Source organism: Fusarium venenatum (assembly GCF_020744135.1).
Source record: "Fusarium venenatum strain MPI-CAGE-CH-0201 chromosome Unknown EDB82scaffold_3, whole genome shotgun sequence".
NCBI lineage: Eukaryota > Fungi > Ascomycota > Sordariomycetes > Hypocreales > Nectriaceae > Fusarium > Fusarium venenatum.
Window position 1 is genome coordinate 1127198 of NW_027072131.1, and position 15918 is coordinate 1143115.

The 15918-nt window shown below is 49.8% G+C and overlaps 6 protein-coding genes across 6 annotated transcripts; 3 read left to right on the forward strand and 3 right to left on the reverse strand.

Annotated features, from left to right (window-relative positions):
- Positions 1–104: 104 nt before the first annotated feature.
- Positions 105–2251, forward strand: EDB82DRAFT_503563 (U1 small nuclear ribonucleoprotein of 70kDa MW N terminal-domain-containing protein). The gene is made up of 4 exons (XM_065608710.1): positions 105–499; positions 553–680; positions 732–837; positions 1076–2251. The coding sequence occupies exons 1-4, from the start codon at positions 238–240 to the stop codon at positions 1765–1767; spliced, it is 1188 nt and encodes a 395-aa protein (XP_065463788.1). The 5' UTR covers positions 105–237; the 3' UTR covers positions 1768–2251.
- On the reverse strand, positions 2252–3535 carry EDB82DRAFT_503566 (ribosomal protein L10-domain-containing protein). Its single transcript, XM_025726573.2, has 3 exons — positions 3103–3535; positions 2565–3044; positions 2252–2513 (listed from the first exon to the last, which is right to left on the reverse strand). Exons 1-3 carry the CDS (start codon positions 3291–3293, stop codon positions 2450–2452), a joined length of 735 nt encoding a protein of 244 aa, XP_025581126.1. The 5' UTR covers positions 3294–3535; the 3' UTR covers positions 2252–2449.
- A 1524-nt stretch (positions 3536–5059) lies between these two features.
- On the forward strand, positions 5060–6816 carry EDB82DRAFT_476870 (uncharacterized protein; the record flags this gene model as incomplete). Its single annotated transcript, XM_025726574.1, has 4 exons — positions 5060–5263; positions 5314–5388; positions 5440–6477; positions 6526–6816. The coding sequence occupies 4 exons, from the start codon at positions 5060–5062 to the stop codon at positions 6814–6816; spliced, it is 1608 nt and encodes a 535-aa protein (XP_025581127.1).
- A 4340-nt stretch (positions 6817–11156) lies between these two features.
- Positions 11157–12380, forward strand: EDB82DRAFT_434121 (uncharacterized protein; the record flags this gene model as incomplete). Its single annotated transcript, XM_025726575.2, has 2 exons — positions 11157–11647; positions 11702–12380. The coding sequence occupies 2 exons, from the start codon at positions 11157–11159 to the stop codon at positions 12378–12380; spliced, it is 1170 nt and encodes a 389-aa protein (XP_025581128.2).
- Positions 12381–12912: 532 nt separating this feature from the next.
- On the reverse strand, positions 12913–13991 carry EDB82DRAFT_503580 (Nnf1-domain-containing protein). The gene is made up of 3 exons (XM_025726576.2): positions 13614–13991; positions 13442–13560; positions 12913–13393 (listed from the first exon to the last, which is right to left on the reverse strand). The coding sequence occupies exons 1-3, from the start codon at positions 13911–13913 to the stop codon at positions 13078–13080; spliced, it is 735 nt and encodes a 244-aa protein (XP_025581129.1). The 5' UTR covers positions 13914–13991; the 3' UTR covers positions 12913–13077.
- Positions 13992–14073: 82 nt separating this feature from the next.
- On the reverse strand, positions 14074–15802 carry EDB82DRAFT_503583 (uncharacterized protein). The gene is made up of 3 exons (XM_025726577.2): positions 15010–15802; positions 14723–14953; positions 14074–14669 (listed from the first exon to the last, which is right to left on the reverse strand). Exons 1-3 carry the CDS (start codon positions 15646–15648, stop codon positions 14388–14390), a joined length of 1152 nt encoding a protein of 383 aa, XP_025581130.1. The 5' UTR covers positions 15649–15802; the 3' UTR covers positions 14074–14387.
- Between the last annotated feature and the right edge of the window lie 116 nt (positions 15803–15918).

Consider the following 15918-nt stretch of genomic DNA (forward strand, 5'->3'; position numbering starts at 1 on the left):
CCCCATTATGGTTTAGCGCGGAGCGGCAAAATGTCGGCTATCGACAAGTCTTATCCAGGCACCCTTACTCATCGAGTCCAGTCTAATTTCATTCCACAGTCGCGCAACTTCAATTAAACTTGGTGCAGCATTGAGCTTTTATCAACCTTATTCCGCGAGATTACGCGCGCATCTATTGTCGTCCGCTTTCTTTTTTCTCACTGAACCTTCTATACCGATTCAAGTCAAGATAGTGAAATGACAGACAAGCTCCCCCCCAACCTGCTCGCGCTGTTTGCGGCGCGACCACCCCTGCGATGGGTTGAAGCTCCAGATTATGCGCCCCAGAACCGCAAGACAGCGCCCATCAGCGGCGTCGCCCAATTCCTCCCAGAGCTTCAGAAATACAAGGAGACCGACGTATACCATCCTACCGAGAGTTGGCTGCAACGTCGCGATCGCAAGAAGCGAGAGAAGAAGGAGAAGTTGGAGAGGCTTGTCACAGAGGCGCCCGAGCATTGTACGAAAGATTCATACCTTTTGTTGTTTTACGCTAGCTAACATGTCATATAGACCGTCCCGACAAGGATACCAACATCCGTGGTGATGCTTTCAAGACTCTGATTGTTGCGCGTTTGAGCTATGAAGCCGACGAAAAGGACTTGGAAAAGGAGTTTGGTCGCTATGGCCCTATTGAGCGCGTATGCGATCCCGAGAAGCTTTAATGAGACCATCTGCTAACAACATCACAGATTCGCATTGTTACTGATACTCATGCCGACGAAAAGCCGAACAAGAAGAAGAAGGCCCACCGAGGCTATGCTTTCGTCGTTTTCGAACGCGAAAAGGACATGCGAGGTAAATATAGTCCCCTCTCCCCTCTGACTAGCCATTTGTTTTCTTCCCCGGATGTACCTTTTGAGTCGTGGCCCTCAGGCTTGCCCTTCTCTCGAAGTATATGGCGAGACATCACTGGGCCCTCAAGCTTGCCCGTCTCTGCCTCTTCCTTTTCTTTTGTCAAATCCATTCAGCACACGAGGTACTATTGAGGGTAAGATTGACTGACACCTGCGCCATTCGGCGCAATCACGAGCAGCGGCTTTGGATTCTTGTGATGGCATGCGCATCAAGGACCGACGTATCAAGGTAGACGTTGAACGAGGCAGAACCGTCAAGGGCTGGCGACCACGACGTCTCGGTGGTGGTCTCGGTGGCCGAGGTTACACTCGAGCCATGGCCTCACGTCCCATGGGCCCCGGTGGCTTTGGCGGCCCCGGGGGAGGCGGTTTCCGTGGCGGACCTAGAGGTTTCGACGGTGGACGTGGACGTGGTGGCCACCGAGGAGGGTTTGGCGGTCGCGGAGGAGGCTTCCGAAGCGGCGGCGGCGATTTCAGTCGCGGTGGTGACCGAGGCGGATACGGCGCTCCTAGTGATGCTCCCTCCGGACCCGGTTTCGATCGTAGGAACGGAGGCCATGGTGACCGTGACCGAGGTGACCGAGGTGACCGAGGCGATCGAAGGGGTGACCGAGGCCCTGGTGGGTATGATTCTCGAGGCGGTGGTCGCTCATATGACGACAGACAAGGCGGTGGCCATCGCGACGGTGGCCGATTCGGTGGGGATCGCGAGAACCGACGCACCGGAAGCAACAACGAACCCATTGGCCGACGAGAAGGTGGGTATCGCGAAAGGGACCGCGACTTCGACAGACCTCGCGATGACGACGGTGGCCGTAAGCGCGGTTATGACGGCGGCTACGAAGATCCCAGGAAGCTACGACGTTACTGAACGATCTTCATCATGGACACACATGTGGTGGGTTGTCGATCTCATCTTTCAGTCATTAATACAGTTCCCTTTTCCACCAAAGGGTAAGCACGCCACTTGAACGACAACCTCAGTCTCGGACACTGAGATTTCACGATGCGCATGTTTTACTTGGAATTTTCAACCTCTTCTGATGTCTGCGTAACCCGCCGGGACTTGTTAGCCACCCAACTTGTTTGCGGCAATAGCCCTGGTTCATTGCGGTAGGCTTTGGTCGACTCGATATGCCAGATAACGCTTATTTGTAGTCTATTTGCTTTTTTCGGGAGTCGAGGGCCAAAAATATGGAGGATAGTTGTTGAACCGGCTATTAAATGCTGCATAGGTAAGGTCAGGGTAAGGATTCCTAACCTGCTGACCCCAAAATGTCGCCTAGGCCGGCTGTCAAGGCCGACTCTGATGTATCATATAGGAGTTTTCATGTTTAATAATAGTTCGAAAGAAGCATCAAGTCGCGTGAATGTTTTAAAGTACGTATTGTCATTCAGGGGCGGGCCAATTGGTAAAACATGATGCCCTCCATATCCCATGGCCCTCAACGCCGAGATCCCATAAAAATTTCATGCTGGTATCAGTCATTCAAACAGAAGATGTCAAACCCAACGTCTAGCTAGCACCTTTTTTTGCCCAGTTGTAAGCTTATCTAATTCTCCTCCATAGCATTGGTGTTGACTTCTGTCACCTCCGAGTTGGCAGCGTTCCAGTATCTGGAGTGTGTTAGTGTAATTCCAGTTGCAACAATGATTGGCAAAACTTACGCTAGCAACTTGACCTTGAACTCGCTCATGCACATATCAAAGAGCTTGAGCAACCTTGTCTGTCGCGAATCCAAAACATCGCCCTCCTTGCAGACAGTGTACTCCTCACCCTCACCAGCCTCGTCACCAAGAACGACTCGGCCCTTGATCATACGGGTAGGGACACCAAGACGTCGCAGCTCGGGCTCGATGGTGTGCGCCAGAGGAACATCGTGCTCGGCGGGAACCTCACCAGCAGTAGCGTAGACGACACCAGTGGGAATGGAGAAGTCGCGGGTGGCGACGGCGCCGGCGCGGGCAAAGTCGACAGGAGCGAGGTTCTCAAAGTAAGAGAGGATTTCTTCGGCGGGGCGGTTGGTCAAGATCAGGCCGACGGTGCCGGTCAAGTATTTGTTGAGGTCCTCAATTCCAGGAGCGATAGCCTCCTCGGGAGTCTGACCAAGGGCCTTGGCCATGAGCTTTGTCTTGCCAAAGAAGAGACTATGCAGAGTTAGTTCAACCGTCTGCGACCAAAGAGAGGTAGGTTGAGGAGAATTACCGGCAGTCAGAGAGTTCACGGCGCACATCCTTGAGGTGGTTGTTTCGCATGTTGTCAACACTGAAGACGAAGCAGTTCTGGTACTCGGGGACAGAATCGCGGATGTTCTGGAAGAGCTTGTCCTTGTTCTCGCGCGTCTTCTTGTCGACCTGGGTGAGGTGGACGACCTTTGCGCGTCTTGACTTGGGCATTTTGGCGGGTTTGTTTGTTGATTATGTGGTTCTTAAACAGATTCTAGGAGGCTTCTAGGCCAAATTGAGAATTGTTTGAAAGATAGGTTGGTTGTGGTATGAATTGTGATTGAGATTGAGATATCGCCCGCTCAGAGATAGTTCGAGTCGGTCGCTGATAAGATTGTGAAATTTTTTGGTTGTTGAACTAAAAAATTCAAGCGGGCGGGCGGTGGACCCCGCGATTGGTTTACACCGAAACCAGGGTCCGGCAGTCCAATCACTTATCTCGGGCGTATAAATCAAGTAGCTGGGCATCTCAAGATATCAAAATGTATTAATTTTTGTGATATAAGACCGAAGTATTTAACAATATCTATTTCTGTTGAGACAAGTAATCTGTAAGCTAAATAGACTCTGATAGCTTGTTATAAAACACTCCCAGCTTAGTGAACTTGAATATACTAAAGGCACAAAAGCTTGGAAATGTTGGCAATATTGATGACAGAAATTGAAGTCTGGATCGATCGTGGTAGAAATAGGAAGCTGAAGTTTCAGGCTTGACAGTTATAATATGACTCGTCAATCAATACCAGAGTTAAGTTCTTAACTTCAATGGACAGCTATTGTTTGCAGGTATCGACCGCAAGCACACAAAAACCAAGTCAAGAACGCAATAGAGGTTCTTTTGGATAGACATTGGCTCAGCGGCATCTTCTTCCAGGCGTGGGTTGACTGTACTGTGGACCAACATAGTTTGTTTGAAGGTTTGAAGCATTGGGACAAGAACCGTGTACACATCGACTGAGACCAAAGTCAAGAGTTCATATTGCGATGTATCTGCAGATTATGCACCAATTAATTCTTGTAAAATGCTGCAATGACAGGGTTCCATGCTCAAAGCTACATACATGATGCTGATGCAAAGATCCCTGAGAGGCTAACCTCTAGCGAAAGGGTATGTGCGAAAAGGTAATGGAATAAGCAAGTTGTAAAGTCCTGCTGCATCGGGCTATACAATGTTATATGCCTCACTAGATTGGGTTACATATGTCTTTAGTACTCTGTTAATAGGTAACATATATCAGTATTGATTGCTGTTTGCAGTGTCTCGTGGGACTTGGCAAGTCTCGGGAAAACTATGACACTTGCCGTTCCGAGAATCGCGGAAGCTGAACTTGACTGTGGAGGTGGCGCACAGACCAACTTCACAACCTTGAGCTTCGAGCAAATAGCAACAGCGAATGAAGCAAATCCAGTGGTTTTTCGAGCCCTCCACAATTGGTCTGAACCAAACAACAACCTGACCACATCATCATCCCGACTTCATCACATCCGACCCGATCCAATTCAAGAGACTCGTAAAACAATTCGAATCTCCTCCTCCTCTATCACTATCAGTCAATCCTCTATTATCATTTCTCTCACTCTCCAGGGTTCTTTCATCCGACGGCCCATCTCATCTCCTCTCAACTCTTCGCCCCTCACGTTTCCACATCGTCGTTGCCTCTGACCTGCGAACCCTCTTGACCCCGGTTTGTCATCAGGCTTGTTTTTCTTCCTGATTCGATACGACTCAACTTTTTCGAGTCTATCCATACGTCCTCGACCGAACACGATTGCTTCTTGAGCTTAAATCCTTGACAAGAGCTCTATTTCTTTTAACGTTTTCACGCATTTGTTTGCCCTGTTCCTGCGATACAGAGAGCCCGCCGATTGCGCACTCGATCTAATTTTCGCTCTCCCGTCACACTCGCCATCTCAATCTTCACATCACAACAGCCATCATGGCCTCCAACGGTAACTTTGCCCAACAGGACCAGTACAAGGAACCTGCAGGCCAACAACAAACAGCTCCCACTACCTCCGCCGCCGATGGCTCTACTACCGCCGCCGCTTCCGCCAACAGCAACTTGTCCAAGGATGAGGTTGGCTGGTACTTTGTCGAGCAATACTACAACACCTTGAGCAAGTCACCTGAGAAACTCCACGTATGTTTTTTAATTCTGTGTACTCACGATCCATGCTAACCATGTCTAAGCTCTTCTACGGCAAGCGCTCGCAATTCGTCCAAGGTCAAGAGGCCGAGGTCGCCAACGTCTCTGTTGGTCGACAGGTATGTATTGACTATCGTCAACTTTATGGGCAGTTCCTAACCAGAAAACAGCTTATCCAAGAACGAATCAAGGAGCTCGACTTCCAAGACTGCAAGGTTAGAGTATCCAACGTCGACTCGCAAGCATCATTTGAGAATATTGTTATCCAAGTGATTGGCGAGACCTCCAACAAGGGTGCCGAGCCTAGAAAGTTCGTTCAGACCTTTGTCCTCGCTCAGCAGCCCTCCGGTTACTTCGTCCTGAACGATATCCTGCGATTTATCGACGAGGATACCGAGACCGAGGCTACCACTGCCCCCGAGGAGGCCCCCGAAAAGGCTGCCGAGGAGACTGCCGCCCCTGCCGCTGAGGAAGCTGCACCTGCTGCTGAGCCTGAAGCGCCCAAATCTGTCGAGACTCAAGAAGAGGCTCCTGCTCAACCCCTCGATGCCGAGGTTGTCGACCATAAGCTAGAGGAGGTTTCTACTTCTAAGGACAGTGTGGCTCTTAATGGCAGCACCGACGACACTTCAGTCACCGAGGATAAGGCCCCCGAGGCTAAGTCTGAGGCTCCTGCTGAGACTGCTGACGAGGCTGCTAAGGAACTGGCCGAGGAAGACCTCAAGGAGGCAGAGAAGCCCAAGGACCCTAGCCCTACACCTGTGTCCAAGCCCGTCGCTGCCCCTCCTGCCGCTCCCGAGAAGCCTGCCGGTCCTCCTAAGCCTATGACCTGGGCCAGCCGAGCTGCTGCCGCTCTTCCTCGACCCGTTGTTCCTCTTTCCAAGACTCCTACTCCTCCCGTGAACCAGAGCCGCGCTCCTGCTCCCGCTGCTTCTGCCCCAACTTCTCAGCCCGCTGCCGCCCCCGCTTCTACTGCTAACGCCCCTGCTGCTGAGGCTGCCCCTAAGGAGGCTGCCGGATGGCAGACTGCTGGCAGTGACTCTAAGCGACAAACCCGACCTCAGTCTGTTTCCGGACCTCCTCCCACTGAGAAGGAGGGTACTCTCGGATATGTTAAGTACGTGACAGACAAGGTTCAAGATGCCGATCTCAAGAACATTCTCGCCGCTTTTGGCGAACTGACCTACTTTGACATCAACCGCCAGAAGGTATGTTATTTTTACAATGTGTGCACTGCAGAAGCTAATGTGATATAGAACTGTGCCTTTGTCGAGTACAAGACCACCGAAGGTTACCAGGCGGCAGCCGCTGCCAACCCTCACTCTGTTAACGGTGAGAGCATCGTCGTTGAGGCCCGACGCCCCAAGGCCAACGCATATGGAGGCACCAGCTACGGTGGACGCCCTGCTCCCGGACGTGGCCGTGGAGGTGCTGAGGGTGGCCGATCTGGTGGCCAGGGCTCTCGAGGCAACTTTTCTGGTCAGAACCGTGGCCGCGGTGGTGCTGCTCGCGGCCGTGGCGGTGCTGCCCAGCCCCAGAACGCTTAAGCAACTGCAATCAGTTTATATAATACGGCAACACGGGACCCATCTCGATGTTTGTCTACACACTGGGCAGTATGGTCACTACAGCCCTGAGGCGTAGTCACCTTTTTACCTATATTTGACATACTTATACAATATCAAAGTCTCAACATCAGGGGGCGAAAGTGGAAGGTAAGCTCAGCAGGTGGCACGGCAAGGGGAGGCGGAGTTTGGTATTCCCTTTGGGAGGAAGGACGGAGTTGGGAATCTGGAGTCATGATTATTCGTTTTTCAGTTTCGGTGGTTTGCGCGCTGCATCTGCATCTGATCGTTCCAGCCGGTGATTGGGTTACGGATTTCAGCAAAAAACGGGGGAAAGGTCCATGGCTGGGAGCTTTGATTTGGCATCATTACCTTCTAATGACCGTGTGTATTCTTACAAAAGCGAATGGACGGGCGATAGAGGCTGCACCCGGATGGGCAGAGGAACATTGATGAGTATCAGGAAGAGATAGTGATGGGAGATCATGTCAGAAGAAGTCTAGGCCTGGATGAAAGGGCTTGACAGGGACCACGTTCTGTACTTTTTACTGTGAAAGTAATGATTAGTACCTTTTGGTTTCTAACCTCGGAGCCAAGCTGCCAGATGAAGCAAGTGAATGCGAAATCTCATAGTGAAGTCGGTGCTGTCATGCCAAGTAACGTAACACAAGGCAAACCATCGGGCCATCGGAAACTTGGCAACGACAAGCGATATCCATCAACGAAATCAAGTCATGGATGAAATGAGAAACATATCCGAAGTTAAGCTTGTTGAGCCTCGTGGACCAAACAAGTCGACCGGTTTGTTTTTGGCGCTCCTCAAGGTTCTTTTGTAACGATGGATCAAAGGCCAAGCGGGTTATAGAGGGACTTTTGCAAACCAAGAGGATACTCACTTGTAATAATTACTACATAGTCCCTGCTTAGGCAAGTCAAAAACCATTGACGGTGAACTCGCACGTGTGGTCGTGATATTCAAAGGTTGAAGGAATTGTCTCCCGATAATATCCAGGTCTACCCAGCGGGCGTGCTGTTCGGTTTCTTCCGGGGACGCCGTGTATGGGGAAACACTCTCGTAACTCGTTCGCCCGCTTATTTGTGACCTTCTGAAAGCAGACTCATACTTTAGTCCGACCAACAGAGCAGAACAAAAGAGCTATTGTCATGTGAGCAATGATGGCTCGAGGTATTGCAGGCGTGCTCAAAAGATGAGGTGAGTGATGATGCCGAGAGATCCGGGGAGTACATTAGGCGATCAGCGATATATGAGACAGTGGCTGGGGATATCACATTTCTTTTGGAATTTCTTTAGATGAAGAGAGGAGGTTGCGGCCAAGACAGGAGAGGATCAACGCGGTGAGCTTGTGTCAAGAATTAGTAGCTTGGCTTGTGTCTACGTAAGTCATGTACCTGACTTGTGAACTTTAGTTTTATTACTAGTTATGCTTCATTGAAGCTCGAATTAAAGATGAAAAAGGAACTTTTTGTCAACGATCATTACGTATTCAGTGAGAAGAAGCAATGATCAGCTCCCATGCCGCGCATCTCGATGATGACACGTATTTCGGAGGAATAATTACCGTGTGAGATTTGCATGATCGTCCTGAAGCAATTCGACTGCCGACATTCAAGTAATACAACACCCCCATTCCAAGTCATGCATACGTATGGTTCATTGATTATCTTGATCATCAACATCGCTGAACCAACGTTCGCCGGGTATTCCCCGCAACCTAATGCGTAATGGAGATTCGAATCGGCCCTGCTCCAATTCCTGTGTTTAGTAGTGTGCCGTTAGAGAAATTGAATGGACACTAAGACGGGAGGTTTCAACGGAGACAGTCCGGAAATGTTGTGCCCTACGAGCTGTCTTCCGATTCGAGAAGAGCGGAGTTTCAGTGTGGTTTGCATTGGGTTTTGTGTACTCTCACAATGGGTGATTGTTCTTTTGATAGAGTATCAGTCAAACGCATGATTTGTTGTCAACTTGTATGATAAAATTAGGAGGAATGCAATGCCATAAATGGTTGACGATGTATAATAGAAATAACAACACACGACATACATACCCGTATACATTATTGGTGGAGCCGTTTTGTTCAATCCATAAAGAGACGCCGAGAAAGCCTGACCCCAGACACAGAGAGGGGCCCACTATCAAAGGTGCCAATGGCGGCACCAAAAGTTCCTTTATCGAGCACAGAAACAGAGTCTTAAGAGTATGAGGTAAGATGCTTCAATTGGAGAAGGAGTACGTATACCTTTCCCAGAAGTCTGGGTCGCCTGCAGAGAGCGAATCAAGTGTCGGCTTTGACAGTTATTTTTCGAAACGGTAAAAATGGCACTTTTGTTACGCAACTCCGTTCTATATATCCGTATCGTTGCGTTTCGTTGGTTGCAAGTTCCCTTATGCAGAACTATTATTGCGGCGTCTGGGATAAATGAATCCAGAGCCGGATGAAATTATGGCCCTGAGAACTTTTGTGCGATTGGATGTGCAATGTGCAGCTATTAATTGCTTGCATGTCGGTTTCTTGTAGTGACAAGCTCCGGACATGACAGTCTCGACCCGGCCGAGACGTCAAACGTGGCTTATGTACGTTGGATAGAACGTAGCAAGCGAGGCTTGAACTCTATCGTAGATTTGCTAGGTACAGTTGAGTACGATATTGGGCACGGCAATTACCGTTGTCATATTATGACCAATTACTATAGTCGGGACTATGCCCAGGCCATTGACGATAATCATAGTTGTTGAAACGTATAGTTTGATGTTACAATACAACGTCTATCTGCATTGGTAGTGGATAGAAAGTCTTGCGCAAACAAGTAGCGTGGGACGCCAAGAAAGACTTTTGTTGTTACTTCCTTGTGCCGATATCCGTCCTGAGAAAGGTACCTACCCGTTCCTTACTAGCGGCGCTGGCTGAGGACGGTGGGGCCGTGTGCTGCAACTTCCTCGTGTGGTTCTATGGGCTCGTGAGACCCCAGTCGCGCGGGACCTTTTGACGGGAAGGTGGTCCTTTTGAACCTGCAACGTGAGGTACGCTGCCAGAAGGCAGGCGCAGGCCAAAGCCAGAGTCAGGTCCCCCGTCACAGCAAGCAATACCATGTGTCGTGCTTGCCTTGTCTGGGGCGTTAACGATCAAGGTGCGCTCCTTCCCCGACCCATGAGCCAAAATTAAATCAATTCAACTGGTAAGCCAAGCATGAGAGAAGAAAGAGGAGAACCCTGGACTTGGCACCACCAACGACATCTCATCTTGGACTATTCATCAACTTCACATATCGGAGACGAGATAGTACAGATATTTCACTTTCAGACAAAAAGAACGCAGAGCCCTACGCCGAGTTAGACAGAAACGTCCACTAATACAGGCGAGATCGGCAGTCAGCGCGCGGAAATTCGGCGCATTTAGCACGCATTTGATACTCGCTCTTCGAAAGTGCGGATCGCATCACATCCGCATCCCACAACCCGCCAGACCAAAAGGCCAATCAAGACGCTGTCGCATCAGATCCTAATGTGATTGACCTGATTATTCGATTTAGGCGAAATCGCTTTTCTCGAAAAAACTACTGTAGCGTCCAATACGGCAGCCTCATCTCGCCACTCTTCCGGCGCTTTCAATATCCTTCCCATCCCACACCCTCACGTTTCGACAGCTTCCGCTCCACTCTCACCTCCAATTCTCATCTGAGGTCGCTTCTACGTGGGCCCCTTCGAAACGGCTGACGTCGCTCTGCGCTGGACTGGCCCTGACTTTTCGATCGCAGGCCTAGTCACTCGAACAAAAGAGCCGCCGCATTTCCATTCCCCTTCTATACCCCGTCGAAGCCGGACGGAGGCACGTCTTGTTTGGGCCCTACCGGTATCTCATCAACCCCGTCTTCCAGCTCAGCCCACACCCCCCTCGATCCACGATCCTCATATCGACCCCTGCGTGCGACCTTCTTCCACAGATGCTTCTCTTCGTGGATCCGTGCTGACTGTTCTGATCCTCTCAACCTCGTCTTCTGTTGGTTCACTCCAGTCTTTTTCTACAACTCTCTCCACATAACCTCGAGCGGGTCGGAATGATCAACCTCAGCCTACCGTCCTCTATGGAGACTCCTACGGTCAATGCTTGTTGAGGTTCACGCCCCCAGACCAGAGAGTCACCCCGTGCGCCCTTCCCGTTCCGCAACGGCCGGTCGTGGGACCCTACTCGACTTCATATAAGTCCCGTCTCCCTCCAATGGACCTCCGCAGGGTCACAGCTGAGGACGATGGATCATCCACGATCGCTCCCACCTCGCCGCCCCTTAGGCGGCGTGTCTCAATGGAGGAGGACCTTCACTATCAGCGTGTCATGACGAACCAGCCTCGACCCTCCCAGCCGCCTCCGTACCAGCAAGAGCGAGATCCGCCATCGACGACATCGGACATCTCCCAGCATGGAGATATTCTGGAGAAGGAGAAAGAGCTCAAGACTGGCGGGGGCGGCCAAACTCAACTTCACCCGGATACAGGAAAAGAAAAGCTTCCCGCCTACAACAACTCAATATTGTTGGAGGGCGTCTTTGATAAGAAACACGAAATCGAAAACTTGATAAAGAGGGCCGAAGATCGTCAATGGTATCCCGTATATGTTTGTCTGAACGGCACCGCGCTTAACATCTATGGCACTAAGAAGGCCTGGAGCTGGGGTAGGACGCGCGACGATGGACCGTCCGTTAATCCAGATAACCCTCCATGGGTGAAGAAGGGCAAGCTTGAGAAGACGTACAGTCTGCTGTATGCGGATGTTGGTATCGCTGCCGACTATAAGAAGTAAGCTATTGTGATTGGTGTAGATGAGGAGTTTGAGTTGCTAACATGATCAAGACGGCGATATACCATCCGCATTCGAGCCGAGACCGATCAATTTCTCTTGTGCTGTGTCGAATTGAGCACCTTTAACAAATGGCTCGAAGGTTTATTTGCAGCCATCGACATCGCCCTGCCTTTGGAAGACCGAGACTTTCCTCGCGATATGTCTATACCCCGAATACAACGAATCCGTTGGTTTCACGGCCAGTCACCTACCGCTACGGCCATCGACTTGTCGGAACTAGGAATTGAAACAGGCACTGAAGAAATATCAGCGACGACAAGCGAGACTCGTCCATCTTTACCTTTGGCTCCAGAATCCCAAACCCGACTTGAACCTGAAATTGAGGTTGAAGGTGATGAAGAGGAAGTGGTAGAACCTCCTCCTCGGATAGACCTTGCCCGGCGACTCAGCACAACGTCATACAACAACATGGGAATCGACCCTGTCGACGGAAAATGGATACCAGAACATCAGTGGTCGAGTGCTCACGACTTGCTGTATGCCAAGCTTTGTTACAGCAACCTTCTTTTCCGAAGTCCCCGCAAAACGCCATACATCATCAATAAGGGCAAAAAGTTCTATGTTGATTGGACGACTGGCCGAATGGTCAGGGTTCTCCCACCAGCCTATGGTGAGATCGACTATTTTGGTGCTTGGCAAACGGTTCATACCGAAAACAGACTCATCTAAGGTCTTGGCCATACGCATATATGATATAAACATCTTCTACCCCATGACACTCCTCCTTACCAACTTCACTATGTCCTCTTTCTCTTACACAAAATACTACTGGGACCGGTCACATCTCATACGACATCACACACATTTCTCTTATGGTTGATTCAACATTTTATACAATCTAAAACACCACTACACAGATTCACACTCGAAAACAGAGGCACAGCACCTCACATCTCGTCTTTTTTACGAACGTACATAGCTACTTTGCATATCTGGCGCATGAAAGGCTGCGGATTGCATCAGCCAACGGTGATGATGGCTTACGATCATGGAACGGAGTTTACATTTGATTTATTGCTTTCTTGTTAGATCAGCGCTGGCGGTTTTGACTGGGGACCGGTGCATGACATGGAGGTCTAAACCACCCCATTACCATATCATTTCTTGCATATATGACCTGCTACGACAGACTTTTACATAAGTTCATATATATACGTCCCTATGAGGCATTGCCTCTAAAAAGAAACTGCTGTATCAAACATTCCCGAGATCCTTTACTGTGAAATAATTGATCATTTGTGAACATTGCTTCGTGATACAAAACAAAAGATGATGGTATCGTACTCCTTTAGCGGATTGCCGCCCCATGACTCCGAATTTAGCATGACCCAGCTCTATACAGCTTTCCCTTAAGTATCGTTTTTGTTCAATTCGTCGCTCCTTGTTGCCCTTGCTTCCCTCCATTTACAGCTTCAACAGTTGCAATTCCCTGCCTCGTCTCGGCAGCAACATCGTTCACAACCGGGCGCAGCGCATCGTTCGCACCTTGAATATCTGCTACCACAGCCTCCAAACTATCAAGTAGAGCTCTAATCTCTTCTCTTTGTCGTTGTACTTCGTCATACAAAAGAGCGTTTTGCGATTGTGTTGTTTGTAGGCGGGCATTAAGCTGCGATTGGTGGGCTGTGAGTGTAGGTGTGAGATGGGCAGCGAGGATAGTGGGTGGAGGGAGCATATGTGGTCTGCATGAGTTTTAGCATAGAAGCGGTGTGTATGGAAGAGTAACGCACGGTGTTGATGGTTCTGTCGTCGATTCCGCTCGTCGCCGTGATGCATCACTAATAAGACTCTCGAGATCATTCAGTTTGGGAATAACCTGTCTCGAAACCATGATATTCTCAAACTCTTTCTGTATTCCATCATGTCAGCACTACTCGTCAATCATAATCCAACAATACGCACCTCGCACTTCTCGCCCAACTTATCAACCATCTGTCCCTGCACCTGCCTTAGCACACCCTCCGCCCTCTTCGCAATAGTAGGGTAGCACCCCGCGACATTCTGCCAGCTGGCCTTTCCCAGCGTCTTTTTCAGCGATCGCGCATAGAGTTCTTGTAGACGCGCTGCGCGGGGACCGGGGGATACGGCTGTGTGGCGCTGAGGGAGGGGAGGGCTCGCGGGGGGTTCTTGTTGTTGTTGCTCTACTTCTTGCTGGGCTGCTTCAGCCTGCGCGGGAGCGGAGGGCTGCGGTTCGGGTGACATTGGTGTAGAGGCTGGTCGGGATTATGAAGTATGTACTTGATGATGTTGGAGATGTTGGTCTTTGATGGTTGACGCGACAGGTTGACGCGTGGGGTAATCAATTTATCTTAGCACGTGCTGCATTCAATAGTAGTCATGATACACAAAATACTGCCAAGTTCTCATGATGGATTACGACCAGCATCAATCTAGTCATTGATATTCAAAATGTCTATGTGCGTCTATGAAATTGGCTTGTCAAAGCCTGTTGTATGCCGTGTATATATGTACCATTTGTCCCTTACCCATCCCACATTGTTCAAGGCTCCTCTCATCAGCTCATGCAACTCCCAGCAAAAGTTACCATGATGCAGCCTTCCTTTTTTTTTTTTGTGACAAGAGCCCGTTTTACTCTCTTCCAGTAGAAAATCTATAGGGGTATCGGTTATAAAACAAAAAGAAATGTGCCAAGGAAAAAGTGTTCGTCGCATGTTCTTATCCGTTGGCGGCCAGAATCGCTGCCGCATCAGCATCGATTGTGCGATCCTGTTTTCCTCCATTCCGTCTCTTCTCTTCCTCCTCTCTCTTAATGCGATCCATTTCTCTTTGTCGCTCGTGGCTCACGTATGTGGCATATCTTAGGGTTCCCAGTGTCAGGACTGCCATGAAGATTATGCCTAGGACGGAGCGACGGATGAGAATCCAGCGCACAGCCTCGATCTCAGACTTTGCGTCGCTACTAAGTACACTGCTGATTTTGTAGTTGATTTGTTGGACCTGGAATATCTGTTAGTTGACCAACTCCGGCCGACATCGGAGGGGAAACATACAGCGCTCTCCACGACTTTCTGCTCTTCCCTGACAGCCATCTTGCGATCGTTGAACGAGCCTCGTACATTATCGTTTAATGTGTGAAGCTCTTGGTTCAATGTTTGTGCCAAAATATCAACCTCGTGCTGTAGGTGCGTACGCTGCTGTCGTAGTTGTTCCTCTTCGAGCCTTCGGTTATTTTTAATCTCGGTGCTTAACTCTGAACAGGCCGCAGTAAAGAGATATGTTTCCTAGTATTTGCCGTTAGCATTTGTTCCGTGACCCGTCATGATATGAGTATACCCACATTTTCAACATCGCTCTTGCTAACCAGAGTCGATTGAGCAATTTCCAAGTTCTCTGCGAGTAGCGTTCGAATGGCCTTCATTGATGTTGTAGCCTGTTCTTGCGACCAGCCTCCTCCCTGCAAGTGCTTCACAAGCGAGTAACTGTCAAAGTGGTGGACGTATGGTGGTGGACACATGGCCGGGCCAGGTCTTGTCGTCTTCGTCTTCGTCTCGGGTGGTTGCATATGTAGTACAGCCTCTAGAGGCCCGCTCTGCTTAGCCTCTTCACGAGCGATTCTGGCACGTTCCTCCTCGGCAGTCTCATTTTCTTTGTTCTGCGGGCTGTTTGTCGATGCAAGGTCCTGTTGTTGCTGTGTCTCGGTTGTCGAAACTGATCTGTCGGGCGTGGATTGCAATTGTTCTTGGGTTTCTGTGGACATCTCGAGTTGAGGACGAATAGCGCTATCGCTGATAAGAGGATGCGAGGTATTAAGGTTCAGTGTTGGGTCTGCCTTTAGAAGTTGGGGCTCAATGGCCTTTCCTCTCCTTCGTGCAAAGGTGCCTCTATGCCTGGCAAAGCCAGCGGTAGAGCGAGGTGTTGGACGTATTCCACGCAGCACTTGTGGGCTTAGGAAGGTCAGTCGGGCGGCGGCTGTCATGTCGGGTAACGGTTGCCTCGAATAGATATGATGAGTACCGAGTGTTGAATAGTTGAATTGTGTTGGAATGAGCTATAATTCCTCCATTCCTGGCTGGTGTTGTGAATTAATGAAGGGTTAATTTGAGAATCTCGGAACGGAGATCGGCAATCCCTGAGTGAGTTGGCTTCTCATCTGCACCTGCACGTGGCGGCGTCATAGCTATGTACCAAAATAGTTAGCTTCAAGGGTGATGGATGTTTCTAGGGTCCCCCCCTACGCACCGATGTT